This window comes from Oncorhynchus keta, chromosome 14, assembly GCF_023373465.1.
Source record: "Oncorhynchus keta strain PuntledgeMale-10-30-2019 chromosome 14, Oket_V2, whole genome shotgun sequence".
Classification (NCBI taxonomy): domain Eukaryota; kingdom Metazoa; phylum Chordata; class Actinopteri; order Salmoniformes; family Salmonidae; genus Oncorhynchus; species Oncorhynchus keta.
This window is the reverse complement of record NC_068434.1, coordinates 41,374,304-41,391,222: the sequence shown is the minus strand read 5'-3', so window position 1 is coordinate 41,391,222 and position 16,919 is coordinate 41,374,304. Positions and strand designations below refer to the sequence as shown.

Below are 16,919 nucleotides of genomic sequence, written 5' to 3'. Positions count from 1 at the left end.
CAGCGTCAAAATGTTTTAAGTTACAACAAGTAAATGCCAGAACAATGAATAATGAATAGACTGTATGCAAATACTGTAGATGGCAAGGACCTGCCATTTCTATACATTTACAGAGTTTGAGTGGACTGGAAGGAGTCCCTTTCACCTGATCATCTACTGGATGTCCGATGATCTACTGTTAACAGAAACACCAGTCATCGTCACCTTCCGCCCTTGGCTAAAGAGGTAATTACTTCGTTTAGAGTATTAATTACCAACGTTAAAAAAATATATTTTATCCATACAAAACCGGAGTATGCCTCCTTCTTTACCTAGTCACACCAGTCTAAGAACACTAAGAGGGGTAAATAGACATTTGGCAAAGGAGAACGTTTCCAAATGAGAAAGAATGTCATAGACATTTTTATTCAAAAAAGATTTGACACAAGAGCACTACAGTGCACATTCTCCTCATAGACCAACAAGAATAATATTTTACAACTGTAGATTTCCAAGAATTTTACATTTTGACAGAAGCCAAACAGCATTCACATTTTCATTACACCAAAATAAAGATTGAAATAGTCACGTTTGCGTCGCTTCAAGATGTTTTATGACACGATAAATTACTCTCATACCACACAGTCGCAAACATAATTAACTATAGATGTCAACATTAAAGAAAACATGTTAGGTTAAAACAGCACATCGGGCCCTATCTTTTCGAGCTTCATCATGAACTGACAGTAATACAGCGCTGGAGTTTCACACAGGGCCTCTACCCTTTTGGGGGCCCTAGGGGAGATTTGCCATGGGGTGTAGAGAAAAGGTTGCAGTTTTAAAGCTAGTTTTTTGCAATTCTATACATTTTTCCATGAGCCGGAGATACATTTTAAAAGAAATTTCCTGAAATACCACACATTTTCCCATGACATGTAAATATGATATTTGAGTGACGAGGAGCTCCCTGGAGGTCAGGGCCCCTGGGGCTTGATTTATCAAGGTGTGTGCACAACAACAACAAGTCTCCAAACCTGTATACTTCAGTTTTCCCGCAAAGGTTGGTATTTATCCATTTTGAACATGACAGGAAAGTGGGCCTATATTCACACAAATCTCAAACCACGCACACAACTAGTGGTTGATCGACTGTATTGCGAGCAAATATTGCTATTTTGTGGAAAATGGAGTTATTTGATGCACGGGAATTATAACAATGGTAGGCTAATAAAAACATTAAAAAGCAGGCCTAATGATAAAACAGATGCAGTTAGTAAGCAGATCACATATCACCATGATGTCTAATATGTTTATTTTATGCAAAAGGAGGGTATATCCAGTGTTTGGCACTTGCTATAGGCGGCATGCATTTCTTTCCTGAAAAATATTAAAACATTCTGCCCAAATTTGCCATTGTGCTTTCTTTTAGAAACTCTTGTTCCAGGTGGACATTTTCCAGGTGGGGTTGTAGCACGCAAACAAACATAGTATGGCTCTGATTTATAAAAACAATGTGCACAGTATGTTGCCTGTGACAGTGTGATAAACCCCAACAAATTTGTTGCATATGCAAATCCTTGACTTCCCACAAATGCCAGAAATTAGTAAGAAATGTACGCATGGTTGTTAAATGAGGCCCCTGCCCTTTGTTCCCGGTCAGTAATTCAGACATAGATAGCTGGACAGATTAATTTACCAATAATCTTTTTTTGCTGCCATGGGCTAATTAATTGAATGACACGAGTAAAACTACCGACGCACAACCAAATTTCGATATTGCTTTCAACAGTAAGTTGAGACCTTAAAATAAAAATACACAATTTTAATGATTGGGTCGGGGGACCCCCTAGCAGCCGGCGACCACCTGCGTCACTTATGCCCAGGGCCGGCCCTGGACTCTCACGTACGACCTTTAACCTTTTAGAGACTGACATTCATTTGTGCATACCGTAGCAAAACTTTTTGCAATCTTAACCCAAATGCTCTAAGCGGTTTCCATTGCAAAACAGTTTTACTACGGTTTGCATTAATGAATACGACCCAGGTAAGGCACCAGAAAATAAGTGCCTGGAGAGGATTGGTATTGTAACTGATTACAAACCAACCGTTAGGCTACTTTATCTTATTTTGGAATTAAAGTTTAGCCACGAGGCTCAATGACACCGTGGATGGACAATGTACAGTTTTTCCATAAAAATAATGTTTTAAAAACATTGTCAACATAGAAAACAACCAACAAACTTTCACAGGTGAACAACAGACATTTGATCAATCATAAAAGGTAAATATAGGTTGACATTATTAATTAGAATCAATATACTGAACAAAAATATAAAACGCAACATGTAAAAGTGTTGTTTCATGAGCTGAAATAAAAGATTCCAGAAATGTTCCATATGCACAAAAAGCTTTTTAAATTTTGTGCACAAATTTGTTTACATCCCTGTTAGTGAGCATTTCTCCTTTTCCAAGATAATTCATCCACCTGACAGGTGTGGCACGTCGTAACATAGCACCTTGTGCTGAGGACAATAAAAAGGCCACTCTAAAATATGCAGTTGTCACACATCACAATGGCAGATGTCTCGAGTTGAGGGAGCATGAATTTGGCATGCTGACCGCATGAATGTCCTCCAGAGCTGTTACCAAAGAATTTAATGTTCAATTCTCTACCATAAGCCGCCTCCGTCATTTTAGAGAATTTGGCAGTATGTCCAATCGGACTCATAACCACACCAGCCCAGGACCATGTAATCACACCAGCCCAGGACCTCCACCGTCTTCACCTGCAGGATCGTTTGAGACCAGCCACCCGGACAGTTGATGAAACAAAGGAGTATTTCTGTCTGCAATAAAGCCCTTTTATGGGGAAAAACACATTCTGATTGGCTGGTCCTGCACAGTCATGTGAAATCCGTAGATTTGGGCCTACTGATTATATTTAAATTGACTGATGTCTTCTATGAACTGTACCGCAGTAAAATAGTTGCATTTATATGTTTGAGATATATCTATATATGCCACAGGTGAGATGATCGGTTTTGATATCTGTGCTTGAGATGATAGCTGGTGGACAACAGGTTAACAACTTACAAAAGAGGGTAGAGCGTTTCAGAGAAAACAATCCAATAACCCGTACAGTATGATACAGTTGAAGTCAGAAGTTTACATACACCTTCACCAAATACATTTAAACTCAGTTTTTCAAAACTCCTGACATTTCATCTTTGTAAAAACTCCCTGTCTTAGGTCAGTTAGGATCACCACTTTATTTTAAGAATGTGAAATGTCAGATTAATAGTAGAGAATGATTTATTTCAGCTTTTATTTCTTTCATCACATTCCCAGTGGGTTTACATACACTCAATTAGTGTTTGGTAGCATTGCATTTAAAATAGTTTAACTTAGGTCAAATGTTTTAGGTAGCCTTCCACAAGCTTCCTGCAATAGATTGGGTGAATTTTGGCCCATTCCTCCTGACACAGCTGGTGTAACTGAGTCAGGTTTGTAGGCCTCCTTGCACGCACACACTTTTTCTGACAACAAATTGTCAATGGGATTGAGATCAGGGCTTTGTGATGGCCACTCCAATACCTTGACTTTGTTGTCCTTAAGCCATAACTTTGGAAGTATGCTTGGGGTCATTGTCCATTTGGAAGACCCATTTGCAACCAAGCTTTAACTTCCTGGCTGATGTCTTGAGATGTTGCTTCAATATAGCCACATTGTTTTCCATCCTTGTGATGCCATCTATTTTGTGACATGCACCAGTCCATCCTGCAGCCAAGCACCCCCACAACATGATGCTGCCACCCCCGTGCTTCACGGTTGCGATGGTGTGCTTCGGCTTGCATGCCTCCCCCTTTTCCTCCAAACAAAAACGGTCATTATGGCCAAACAGTTCCAGGACATTTCTCCATGTGCAGTTGAAAAATCATTGTCTGGCTTTTTATGGCGGTTTTTGAGCAGTGGCTTCTTCCTTGCTGAGCGGCCTTTCAGGTTATGTCGATATAGGACTCGTTTTACTGTGGATATACATACTTATGTACCTGTTTCCTGCAGCATCTTCACAAGGTCCTTTGCTATTGTTCTGCGATTGATTTGTACTTTTTGCACCAAAGTACGTTCATCTCTAGGAGACAGAACGCGTCTCCTTCCTGAGCGGTATGACGGCTGCGTGATCCCATGGCGTTTATACTTGCGTACCATTGTTTGCACAGATGAACATGGTACCTTCAGGCATTTGGAAATTGCTCCCAAGGATGAACCAGACTTGTGGAGGTCTACAATTGTTTTTCTGAGGTCTTGGCTGATTTCTTTTGATTTTCCCATGTCAAGCAAAGAGGCACTGAGTTTGAAGGTAGGCCTTGAAATACATCCACAGGTACACCTCCAATTGACTCAAATTATGTCAATTAGCTTATCAGAAGCTTCTAAAGCCATGACATCATTTTCTGGAATTTTCCAAAGCTGTTTAAATGCACAGTCAACTTAGTGTATGTAAACTTCTGACCCACTGGAATTGTGATACAGTGAATTATAAGTGAAATAATCTGTCTGTAAACAATTGTAGGAAAAATGACTTGTGTCATGCACAAAGTAGATGACCTAACCGACTTGCCAAAACTATAGTGGTTAAAAAAAATTGTTAGTGACTTCAACCTAAGTGTATGTCAACTTCCGACTTCAACTGTAGGTAAATGGTAGTTACAGCACAGCAATACAGAACCAAGAGCCAAATGTAAACTCATGAACCAAAATATAGAACTAGAGGATTAGCATGTACATTGCGATACCTGGGCCCATATTCAAGAAAACATCTCACAGAGTAGGACTGCTGAACTCAGATCAGTTCCCCCAGCAATATAATTTGATTCATTACGATCTTGAAGGCCCTGGTCTTAAACTGGCCCGAGCTAGGTACTTTTGTTGAGAACAATTCTCTCTCTCTCATTACTTAGTTACAATATAAGTCTTCTCACGGGCATTTCATGTCAGTGCAAACAATTCGGAAGTCTCAACGGCAGAACATGACAGAAAGGCTGGATGCCATCATGCACACTGCATATAAGTGAGTGCAGTCTGCTGATAACAGTGTCAGCAATTCACAGGTCATGGCCTCCTACGTTAAACACTAAGGTGAAACAAAAGACAAAAAAAAGATTAATCTCACAGTATATTAAAAAAAAAAAAGGGTCACGTTTGATTTATTTGGGCCGAGATGGTCCGAGAACGGTTCATTTGTTGAAGTATTATTGAGGTAAGGGAATTGTTATGTAGTAAAGCTATGTATGGCAGACAGCATGTTCTTTGTATGTTTAAAAATCTACATCCTCATTTGTGCTCCTTCACATAGAGCATCCCTCAGACGACATCCCAAATGGCATCCTATTCCCTACAGAGAGCACACCTTTTGACTAGACCCCTAGTCAAAAGTAGTGCACTATAAAGAGAACAGGGTGCCATTTGGGACGGAACCGTAGACTACCCAGCTCTCCCTCTCAGTAGAAGCGTTTGCGGCTGTTCTCCTTCCAGCGCCCATACATGACGACTGCCACCACCCCCAGTACAAAGATACCAATGACAGAGAAGACTATGGTGAAGAAGAGCTGGACTCCACTCATCCCCTCTTCTTGCACCTCCACTGTAATGAGAGACAAACAACCATGAAGAAAGAAAAATGACCTCATGCTACAGTTCAATTGAAACTGGACGGACAAAAACAATTACCACACCTTTTCTTGAACAAAATCAAACCATGTGTGCAAGTCGTGAAACTGTTCACTTGTATCATCTTACCTTTGTTCAAGTGCTCAAAGTTATCAACACTGGGGATGAGCTCTTCCTCCTCCTCTTCCTCCGGAGTACGCTCCACAGTCAGCTGGTACAGCTTCATAGAGATGAGATCATGGTTGTCTGGGAAATGAGAGGAAGGAAGAAATACATTTGACATTTTAGTCATTTAGCAGACACTCTTAGCCAGAGTGACTTACAGGAGCAATTAGGGTTAATTGCCTTGCTAAAGGGCACAACCACAGATTTTTCACCTAGTTGGCTCAGGGATTAGAACCAGCAACCTTTCAGTTACTAGCCCAACGCCCTTAACCGCTAGGCTATCTGCCACACATAAATCAATACAATCCAACATTTAACATTTCACACTTTATTCAGACAGCTGGAAACAGAGGGAGACAGGAAAGTGGAAGCACAGTAGGAAGGGTGGACATGGGGATCAAACCCAGGTCTCCACCGTTACCACTCGACCACAGGCTCTCCACCAATCTCCATTCAGAAATTACAGATCCGATTGCCATGAACAGATTTCAAAAACCAGTGAGAAGAATGCAAATGGTGAACCACAAAAACAGTGTTGTTCTGAGATGTTCATAGAGGCCCAGTACCTGACAGGTCTCCAGTAATAGAGGAGGCTCCAAAGAAGTAGCCCCGAGGTAGACGTACCCCTGGAAGGTCCAGACAGTCCTGCCACTCCTGTTTACCGTCAACGTCTATCTGTATCTGTAGGTCAGGAGGACAAACATAGGTCAATAAATATGTAATGTTAGTGAACACTTTATTGAACATGGTGCTCTGTGTGTTTCTCTCACCGTCAGTCGGTTTTTGGTGTATCTGATGAGGAGGAAGGTGTCATGAGGGATGTTGCGCACCAGGGCTGTGCACCCGCCAAGCTCTGTGGACTGGCCATCACGATCGTGCTCGTAAGCCAGAGTCCCGTTCCCCACCATCCCAGAAACGTATGGAAAGACCCTCTACAGAGACGGAGGAAGTTGTGACAAGCCAGCTGATAATGTCAATCAGTGACCAGGGGGATACTGCGAGAGACTGGATACTGCGAGATCACTTATCCAGAGTCAGATGAACTCATGGATACCATTTTTATGTATGAAGGAAGTTAAGGGGCTGTTTCGTGAGCCAATGCTAACTATCCCTTTAAAACACAGTGGTTGCATCTGAAATGGCACCCTATTTACTATGGAGTGCACTACTTTGGTCAAAAGAAGTCATTCCACCTTAAAAAGCACAAGCAAGAGGATTGACAAGCACCATCTCTGATTGTTCCGAAATTGTTCCAGTTAGAAACAAATATTAACATTCCTGAAACATTTTGTTGATTAAGTTGGTCTCTGAGAAATTAGATAATTGATTGAACCCAAAGTGGCTAATTTTAATTAACAGGATTCATATAATATTCAATAAATATAATACCTAACATCTGACTTGGACCAAACTTTTTCTCACAATGAGCGAGGAATCACTCACATGAGGAATCCAGAAAATGGTCAAAAGCCATCCATGGACCCCCCCTCGCCAATCCGACCCAAACAACATGTATATAGTAGATTGTGTGTAAACATTTCTAAAAACATAACTCCACTTTGACATTATGGGTTATTGTGTGTATGCACACACACACTATAACCCATAATGTCAGTAGAATTATTAATTTGTAAATTAATAAAAAATGAAAAGCTGACGCCAAAAGATGACTGTAATTTGGGTAAACTATCCCTTTAACATTGAGGGATTCTAATATTATTACTCAAACATCACCATCTAGTGGTGGATTTGTACAATTTCTTTGGATTCCTCATGTCTTACTCATTGTTAGAAAAAAAAGTTGTCCAAATCAAATGTTAGGTACCATATCTATTGAATATTATATGAATCCTATTAAATAAAAAAATAAAATCTCAAATTTGGGTTTAATCAATTATCTTAATTTCACAGAGATCTAATTATATTTAACCAGAAATTGTTGCAGAAATGCTAATCATATTTATTTCTAACTACAGAAATTATTTCTGAACAATCGGAGATGGTAGGTGTCATGGCTTTTTGAAATGACCCCTATTTAGAAAATATGTGGCCATTTGAGAGACAATCAGTGACTAAATGCATTCGTACATCACATATTGCATGACACAATAGGGATGTGACATGCATGATGTGGGTTAGTCAACAATGATGAAATAGGTGGAGTGTTGAGGATAGAAATAAATAAGCATGCACTGTTCAATTCAGCCAGAGGATGACTGGGATTGGCTGATAGGTTACTGTAGCTACCTGAGTCGAAGGATTGTACTTCTTCTGTGTGCCCAAGAGGGATGCAAGAAAACACAGGACGCAGCGTAAACACACAACATTGCACACCCAAACCAATTATACATGATTGAGTGTTTGGGAATAGACAAACCCCCATCACAAATACGTTTTGGGGGTGTCCACCTTGAGTATGTGTGTATGAGTGAGCATATGGGGGGTTAGTGTAATACCTCATGGTTCTTATTTTCATTGGGGTAGGTGTCCACAAACACTCCAAGGCCAGTGAAGAGGTTCATGTTTCCAAACACAGGACCTGCAGGTGATAAACCCTGGCAGTCAACACTTTAGGAAGACCATGCTGAGATCCTTGTAATATTACCACAACACTTGAGACTATCTTTTAACCTTGGTGTGTGTCCCAAATGGTACCCTCAAAATGGTACCCTATGGGCGGTGGACAAACGGTGTGCACTATATAGGGGATAGGGTGCACTTTGGGAAGTAACCCTGGTTTGTGTGTTAGACAGTGCAAGCTCAGTACCAGTCTGCATGCGTTCTTTGGTATACCACAGAGCCATTCCATCTCCATTCAGGTTCTTCTTCCCGTGGCCGTGGATCTTAAAGTGCACCTGCAGCTCCCAGTCCCGCAGGAAACAGGGCTGCAGTAGGAGCGCATACAGACACAGACAGTACAGGGAATGAGGAAAAGACGGTTGTGGCATGGCATGTTAGCGGTCGTAGTATATTGAAATGCTATGTGCTATAGAGTTGTACATGTAGTCAGGAAGCATAGGCCTAATTGACGGTATAGTCACTACAAATGAGGTGATGCGTTTGCCATACATTGTGGCATGTCTGCTAGGCCTATAGATAGACTACGATGTATTACGTGCAGTAGGGGTTTCAGCTTGTTCAAGGATAAGCAGCAGTGTGCTGGTGTTTACTTCGGGATGGAAAGAGCTGAACTTACAACGCGGCTCCACACTGCTCCTTGTCTGCTCTGCAAGTCAGGAGTCAGTCGCACATGCTCAGTGGTGATCATGGCATTGCCCATCAGGTCCCAATAAGAGGAACTGGAGGAGCCCAACCCTACACAAACACAATCAATCAATATGTATAACTTGATATAGGCCATTTAAAAAAGGGACATTTTTGTCCAATGTTCTCACAATTGGATCACAACAATGTGAAAATTACCTTTGCTCACCTTTGAGAACAAATATGGATTTGTCAAGACCTTTTAGACTAGGGACCAATTTGTAAAATACTTATTTACCAATAATGTCAATACTAAATGGTTGTTTAATGTGGTGATCCACTTTGAATTACACAACGCTCCAAAAATGTTAACTACACCCTATTATTTTACTGTCAATAATCTACCCGCTTCCGTTGTGTGTGTAATCAAATGCAATTGCATGACGTGGTGTCACTTGTGTTTTTTGCCCTAACACTACATAGCTGATTCAAATAATAAAAACTTGATGAGCTGATTATTTTAATTAGTATATGGCAATAAACAAAAACGTGCGCCCCTTGGCGTCCCCAAGACCGAGATTGGGCAACCCTGTACTGTTAGCTACTTGAGTTAACACTATTATGCCAATACCCATATCGTATAGACAATAATACTATACTTATATGCTGAATACCTCAATAGTGTTTTTGTACACTACAAACGTAAATGTTTGTGAACATTGTCTGGAAAGCAAAACAATAGTTACTGATTGCGAAACCAACGCAAGCAAAGCGTTTGGATAGCCTACCTTGGTATGGTTTGGTAAGAGAGTACTCCCTTTTCAAAAAGTCATCCATCTCGTATCCATCGTCTGCCAGACACTGGCAGGTTAAAAGAAGAACAGCAGCAAACCGACATGTTAATTCATGAATGTTTCGCTGATTCAACATTGAATCCAATATTTTAAAACTGCCCATCCGAAACCGATTAGACTTATTCATGGTGGAGAACAGCATCCCGTCAGCAACACTAAAAAAAGTGCTTCCGGGTCACAGAATTTCGTAATAGTAGAAAAGCTTTAACCTGTATTTATTCATGATGTATACAAATAATTGTCTAAACATCAACAATGATTCATATTTAGGTAGCATTTGCATTTAATGTGGGGTTTAAAAAAGTTTCAAAGTCAATAAATGCCCCCAATGCAAATAACAAGAGAAAAAAACTACTATTTGTGCCCATGTAAAAGTGGGTGGGGAGTACTCAGTAGGGCAGGATTCCCCAACCGGCCGCTTTTGGTTTGATTTGGCCCTCAAGTCTTCTGAGAAAAGAAAACCACAACAAAAAAACGGTTTTGATTGTTGGACATAAAATACTGTAAAAAAACACACCAGGAAATATTTGCTCTAAGTGATTTTAATTTAAGAAATCTGTTCCCAAGTATTCCAACACATAATAGAGAGATACGTGATCAAATCCAATTTTATTGGATGTCATAAGGTGAATGCACCAATTTGTAAGTCGCTCTGGATAAGAGTGTCTGCTAAATTACTTAAATGTAATGTAATGTTATTGGTCACATACACATGGTTAGAAAATGTTATTGCGAGTGTAGCGAAATGCTTGTGCTTCTAGTTCCGACAGTGCAGCAATATCAACAAGTAACCTAACAATTCCACAACAACTACCTAATACACACAAATCTGAGTAAAGGGATGGAATAAGAATATGTACATATAAATATATGGATGAGCAATGACTGAGCAGTATAGGAAAGATGCAATAGATGGTATAAAATGGGATGAATAATGCAAGATATGTAAACATCATTATTAAAGTGGTATTAATAAAGTGACTAGTGATCCAATTGTTAGAGTGGCCAATTATTTCAAGTCTGTATGTAGGCAGCAGCCTCTGTGTGTTAGTAATGGCTGTTGGTCCCAGCTTTGATGCACCTGTACTGACCTCGCCTTCTGGATGGTAGCGGTGGTAGAGGCAGTGGCTCGGGTGGTTGTTGTCCTTGGTATTATCCTTGATGATCTTTTTGGCCTTCCTGTGATATCGGGTGCTGTAGGTGTCCTGGAGGGCAGGTAGTTTGCCCCCGGTGATGCATTGTGCAGACCGCACCACCCTCTGGAGAGCCCTGCGGTTATGTTCGGTGCAGTTGCCATACCAGACGGTGATACAGCCCGACAGGATGCTCTTAATTGTGCATATGTAAAAGTTGGTGAGGGATTTAGGTGACAAGCCACATTTCTTCAGCCTCCTGTGGTTGAAGAAGCGTTGTTGCGCCTTCTTCGCCACACTGTCTGTGTGGGTGGGTGGACCATTTCAGTTTGTCCGTGATGTTTATGCCGAGAAACTTAACTTTGCACCTTCTCCACTGCTGTCCTGTCGATGTGGAGAGGGAGGTGCTCCCTCTGCTGTTTCCTGAAGTCCACGATCATCTCCTTTGTTTTGTTGACCTTGAGTGAGAGGTTGTTTTCCTGACACCACACTCCAAGTGCCCTCACCTCCTCCCTACAGGCTGTCTTGTCGTTGTTGATGATCAAGCTTACTACTGCTGTGTCGTCTGCAAACTTGATGATCGAGTTGGAGGTGTGCATGACCACACAGTCATGGGTGAACAGGGAGTACAGGAGGGGGCTGAGCACTCACCCTTGTGGGGCCCCAGTGTTGAGATTCAATGATGTGGAGATGTTGTTTCCTTTCTTTGCCCCGTGGGGGCGGCCCGTCAGGAAGTCCAGGACCCAGTTGCACCGGGTGGGGTTGAGACCCAGGGCCTCAAGCTTAATGAGTTTGGAGGGTACTATGGTGTTGAAGGGTGGTCAATCAAAGGTGGCGAATCGCATCTCTGCATGTCTGGCAGACATTCAATGATCACCACCTCAAGCTGAACCTTGGAGGCTGTCCCGGGAAGGACTGCCCTCCATTCACGGTTGACAACTCCATTGTGTCCTCCTGCGCTAAGAACCTTGGCGTGATCCTGGACAACACCCTGTCGTTCTCAACTAACATCAAGTTCCTGTAGGTTCATGCTCTACAACAGGCCTCACACAGGAAGCGGCGCAGGTTCCAGGCACTTGTCATCTCCCGTCTGGATTACTGCAACTCGCTGTTGGCTGGGCTCCCTGCCTGTGCCATTAAACCCCACAACTCAGGGCGGGGTTGTGAGAAGTTGGCAGCCCTCTGGTGTTCAACCTTCCCAAGTTCTCTCACGTCACCCCGCTCCTCCGCTCTCTCCACTGGCTTCCAGTTGGAGCATCCGCTACAAGACCATGGTGCTTGCCTACTAGCTGTGCACCTCAGTACCTCCAGGCTCTGATCAGGCCCTACACCCAAACAAGGGCACTGCGTTCATCCACCTCTGGCCTGCTCGCCTCCCTACCACTGAGGAAGTACAGTTGTTCACGACGCCAGGACAGCGGAGTCAATCACCACCTTCCGGAGACACCTGAAACCCCAATGCTGATTTAGATGCACTATTGTAAAGTGGCTGTTCCACTGGATGTCATAAGGTGAATGCACCAATTTGTAAGTCGCTCTGGATAAGAGCGTCTGCTAAATGACTTAAATGTAAATGTAAATGTTGAATGCTGAGCTGTAGACAATGAACAGCATTCTTACATAGGTATTCCTCTTGTCCAGATGGGATAGGGCAGTGTGTAAGCAACGTTTGAAATTATTATGTTTTAGTCAAACATATATTTTTAGGCTTCTTCCGGTCAATTTAATAGCGTACAAATGATTTGTAATTATGTTCCGGCCCCCGCCCATCCGCTCAAGAAAGAAATCGGCCAGTGGTTGAATCTAGTTGATGATCCCTGCAGTAGGGGCCGTAGAATCTGGTGTCATTTATGGGGCTCTGAGTAATACAGAGTGTTGCAAGCCATTTATTCCGCAAATTACACTGGCCACAATGCAAATCAATGTATATGCATTACATATGTGCCGATGTAAAAGTGTGGTGGGGAGTACTCAGTAGAATCTATATATAGTATGGTGTTATTTCATGGTGGACTGAGGTCTATATGCTCAGCAACACTTTCTACTCCCTACACTCCATTGGTCCCAATGCAATACACTGTAGACCTCTATATATGTTGTCATTTCATTATAGCCATATAAGGGAGTTGGTCGCAGATGTCTGGTGTTGGTGGAGGGACTGGTAAAGAGTGGACCTATAGTAGGTGTTGACTGTACTGATAGTGACGCTGTTGTCTGTGGTGACCTACTGATAAATACATAGACCTGAACAATTTGACACAGAGGATACATTTAAATAATGCTGTTGAACCACCAAATCTGAAACTGAAATTGTATGGGGGTGACAGGGATGTTGGGGAGGATCAGAAAGTTATATAAAATAAAAATTTTAGATTTTCATGCTATTTCAATGGCAATACATTCGGTTAAGCAGCACAATGAAGGGAAGTTGGCAAAACTTTGCAATGGCCAAACGGAAAGCCCATTGTCACTAAAGGTAGTGCCAAAAATCTTAGGAATATGTGTGACAAGAATAGTGGTAACATTCAAAGTCTTGTTTTGACCAAACCTTTGAGCCTGTCACCCATATGTAATGAGATAGGAGATGAGGAGATGAGGATGACAGCACAAACTTAAGTCAGTGCCACACAGTCAAAGACTAATGGCAGTGGTGGGAAAAAGTAACCAATTGTCATACTTGAGTAAAAGTAAAGATACCTTAACAGAAAATGACTCAAGTAAAAGTGAAAGTCACCCAGTAATATTCTACTTGATTAAAAGTCGAAAAGTATTGGGTTTAAAATGTACTTAAGCATCAAAGCACTGGCTTACGACTTACCATGCCGTCCCTAGGAGGGGTGCGTCACTTGAGTGGGTTTAGTCACTGACATGGTCTTCCTGTCTGGGTTGGCACCCTCCTCGGGTTGTGCCGTGGCAGAGATCTTTGTGGGCTATACTCGGCCTTGTCTCAGGATGGTAAGTTGGTGGTTGAAGATATCCCTCTAATGGTGTGGGGGCTGTGCTTTGGCAAAGTGGGTGGGGTTATATCCTGCCTGTTTGGCCCTGTCCGGGGGTATCATCGGATGGGGCCACAGTATCTCCTGACCCCTCCTGTCTCAGCCTCCAGTATTTATGCTGCAGTAGTTTATGTGCCAGGGGGCTAGAATCAGTCTGTTATATATATGGAGTATTTCTCTGGTCTTATCAGGTGTCTTGTGTGAATTTAATTTAAGTATGCTCCCTCTAATTCTCTCTCTCTCGGAGGACCTGAGCCCTAGGACCATGCCTCAGGACTACCTGGCATGATGACTCCTTGCTGTCCCCAGTCCACCTGGCCGTGCTGCTGCTCCAGTTTCAACTGTTCTGCCTGTGGCTATGGAACCCTGACCTGTTCACCGGTCGTGCTACCTGTCCCAGACTTGCTGTTTTCAACTCTAGAGACAGCAGGAGCGGTAGAGGTACTGACCTGTTGCACCCTCGACAACTACTGTGATTATTATTATTGGACCATGCTAGTCATTTATGAACATTTGAACATCTTGGCCATGTTCTGTTATAATCTCCACCCGGCATAGCCAGAAGAGGACTGGCCACCCCTCATATTCTGGTTCCTCTAGTTTTCTGCCTTTCTAGGGAGTTTTTCCTAGCCACCGTGCCCTTGCACCTGCATTGCTTGCTGTTTGGGGTTTCAGGCTGGGTTTCTGTACAGCACTTTGAGATATCAGAAGGGCTATATAAATAAATTTGATTTCTGTACAAATTGGTATCACTGATTGTGTTGGCGTATCTCTAGATTGTCAAAAGGATGTAGAATCTGTTACTTTTCTATGCAACTCAGAATAGTGTTGAGTTCAAGTACAGCTATTGCAAATTACAGCCATCGTTTTACTTACAAATATAATTTGATTTGATTTAGTCTTTAAAGTGGACTGTGACACATTTATACATTCTATTGCTAGTGACAAGGTGAAATTAAACAAAAGGGTACAAACAGAGAATGTAACTGAGGCTCAGGTACAAAATCTATTGCCCTTGGAGAGTTTAAATGTCAACTGCTCAGAGAAGACCCTCAGACTGCTAACTTAATATGCAAAATGTACACACCTTTGAGGATAAAGAACCTGCTACTGATCTTCATCTTGATGTAGCCAAGAGTTCACATGATGGCGTGTCAGTGGTGCAAGCCCAATCGAATCTCAGACACCCAAGGTATTGGGAATGAATAATACCACTTAGAGACAGAACGCTGTGGTAGAGGTGTATCAGATGAGGAAACCGTAATCAGATGAGCAACATGCAAATGGAGAAGTTGACATCGAAATAAACGAGGATACACTGAAGTGTGTGTTGTCAGATGAGGCCATTAGGATTCAGGCTTGCCACTCCAAACAATGGTGTGTTAACGTTGACTCGTGACGAATTTGAGAGGATTCATTCCGAAAGAAGTGGTAGGTATTTTAAAAGGTCGTCATGGGTATGCTTTACCTGCACCTCCGAGAAGCGGAGTCCAGACAAGTCGGATCCGCAGTATCTGCCTTTCAGTAGCAGTTTTTGGTGTTTATGTGTGAATGTTCTCTATAGCAGTCTTGTGAGAAGGCAATGTGAATACGCTTTTTTCTCAATGGCACGCGAGACTGTGTTAACATGAGTTGTCGGAGAGGAAATTACTTTGTGGAAAGAAGTTAATGTTTTAAGCAAAAAGCCCTCTGAGACCTTCTCAAAGGCTGCTCACGCTAAGCATACTTTAAAAAAGTGACTCTAAAACAAAAACAGGTTGCCCAGCATACTTAATTGCCTACTGATAAGCCATCAACTATGGATGGTCTTCCCATTGTTTTCAAACTGTTTAGGAAGGTTTATACAACCAGAAAACACCTGGCCCAATGGGTAATCAGTTGTCTGGATTTCACAGAAAAGTCAGCATTCACACAGTTGCAATGTATATCCGACGAACCGATATGATATCCATATCAAATCGAAAAATGCAACTGAATTTTTACAAATTAATAAAAAATGAAAAGCTGAAATGCCTTAAGTAAATAAGTATTCAACCGATTTGTTTTGGCAAGCCTAAATAGGTTCAGGACTAAAAATGTTCTTAACAAGTCACATAATAAGTTGCATGGACTTACTCTGTGTGCAATAATAGTGTTTAACATGATTTTTGAATGACCACCTCATCTCTGTACCCCACTCATACAATTATCTTTAAGGTCCCTTAGTCAAGCATTGAATTTCAAACACAGATTCAACCACAAAGACCAGGTAGGTTTTCCAACGCCTCGCAAAGGGCACCCATTGGTAGATGGGTAAACATACAAAAGCAATCATTTAATTTCCCTTTGAGCATGGTGAAGTTATTTGGATGGTGTATCAGTGCAATCAGTCACTACAAAGATACAGGCACCCTTCCTAACTCACTGGCCAGAGAGGAAGGAAACCGCTCAGGGATTTCACCATGAGGACGATGGTGACTTTAAAACCGTTACAGAGTTTAATGGCTTTGATAGGAGAAAACTGAGGATGGATCAACAACATTGTAGTTACTCCACAATGCTAGCTTAATCAGAGTGAAAAGAAGGAAGCCTGTACAGAATACAAATATTCTACAACATGCATCCTGTTTCAACAAGGCACTACAGTAATACTACAAAAAATGTGACAGAGCAATTTAAAAAAAAATCTGAATACAAAGTGTTATTTTTGGGGTAGATCCAATACAACACAATACTGAGTACCACTCTCCATATTTTCAAGCATAGTGGTGGCTGCATCATGTCATGGGTATGCTTGTCGTTGTTAAGGACTGAGGAGTTATTCAGGATAATAAAGTTAATGGAATAGAGTTTAGCACAGGCCAAATCCTAGAGGAAAACCTGGTTCAATCTGCTTTCCACCAAACACTGAGAGATGAATTCACCTTTCAGCAGGACAA

At 41.8% G+C, this 16,919-nt stretch overlaps 1 protein-coding gene across 2 annotated transcripts; it reads right to left on the bottom strand.

The window, feature by feature from the left end:
• Positions 1 to 371: 371 nt before the first annotated feature.
• Positions 372 to 10,055, bottom strand: lman2lb (lectin, mannose-binding 2-like b). Of its 2 annotated transcripts, XM_035786084.2 has the most exons (9): positions 9,807 to 10,055; positions 9,011 to 9,129; positions 8,582 to 8,699; positions 8,271 to 8,353; positions 8,062 to 8,085; positions 6,585 to 6,746; positions 6,381 to 6,495; positions 5,779 to 5,895; positions 372 to 5,623 (listed from the first exon to the last, which is right to left on the bottom strand). In XM_035786084.2, exons 1-9 carry the CDS (start codon positions 10,012 to 10,014, stop codon positions 5,481 to 5,483), a joined length of 1,089 nt encoding a protein of 362 aa, XP_035641977.1. In that variant the 5' UTR covers positions 10,015 to 10,055; the 3' UTR covers positions 372 to 5,480. The 2 variants fall into 2 exon arrangements, with proteins under 2 accessions (XP_035641977.1, XP_035641978.1); XM_035786085.2 differs by lacking the exon at positions 8,062 to 8,085.
• Between the last annotated feature and the right edge of the window lie 6,864 nt (positions 10,056 to 16,919).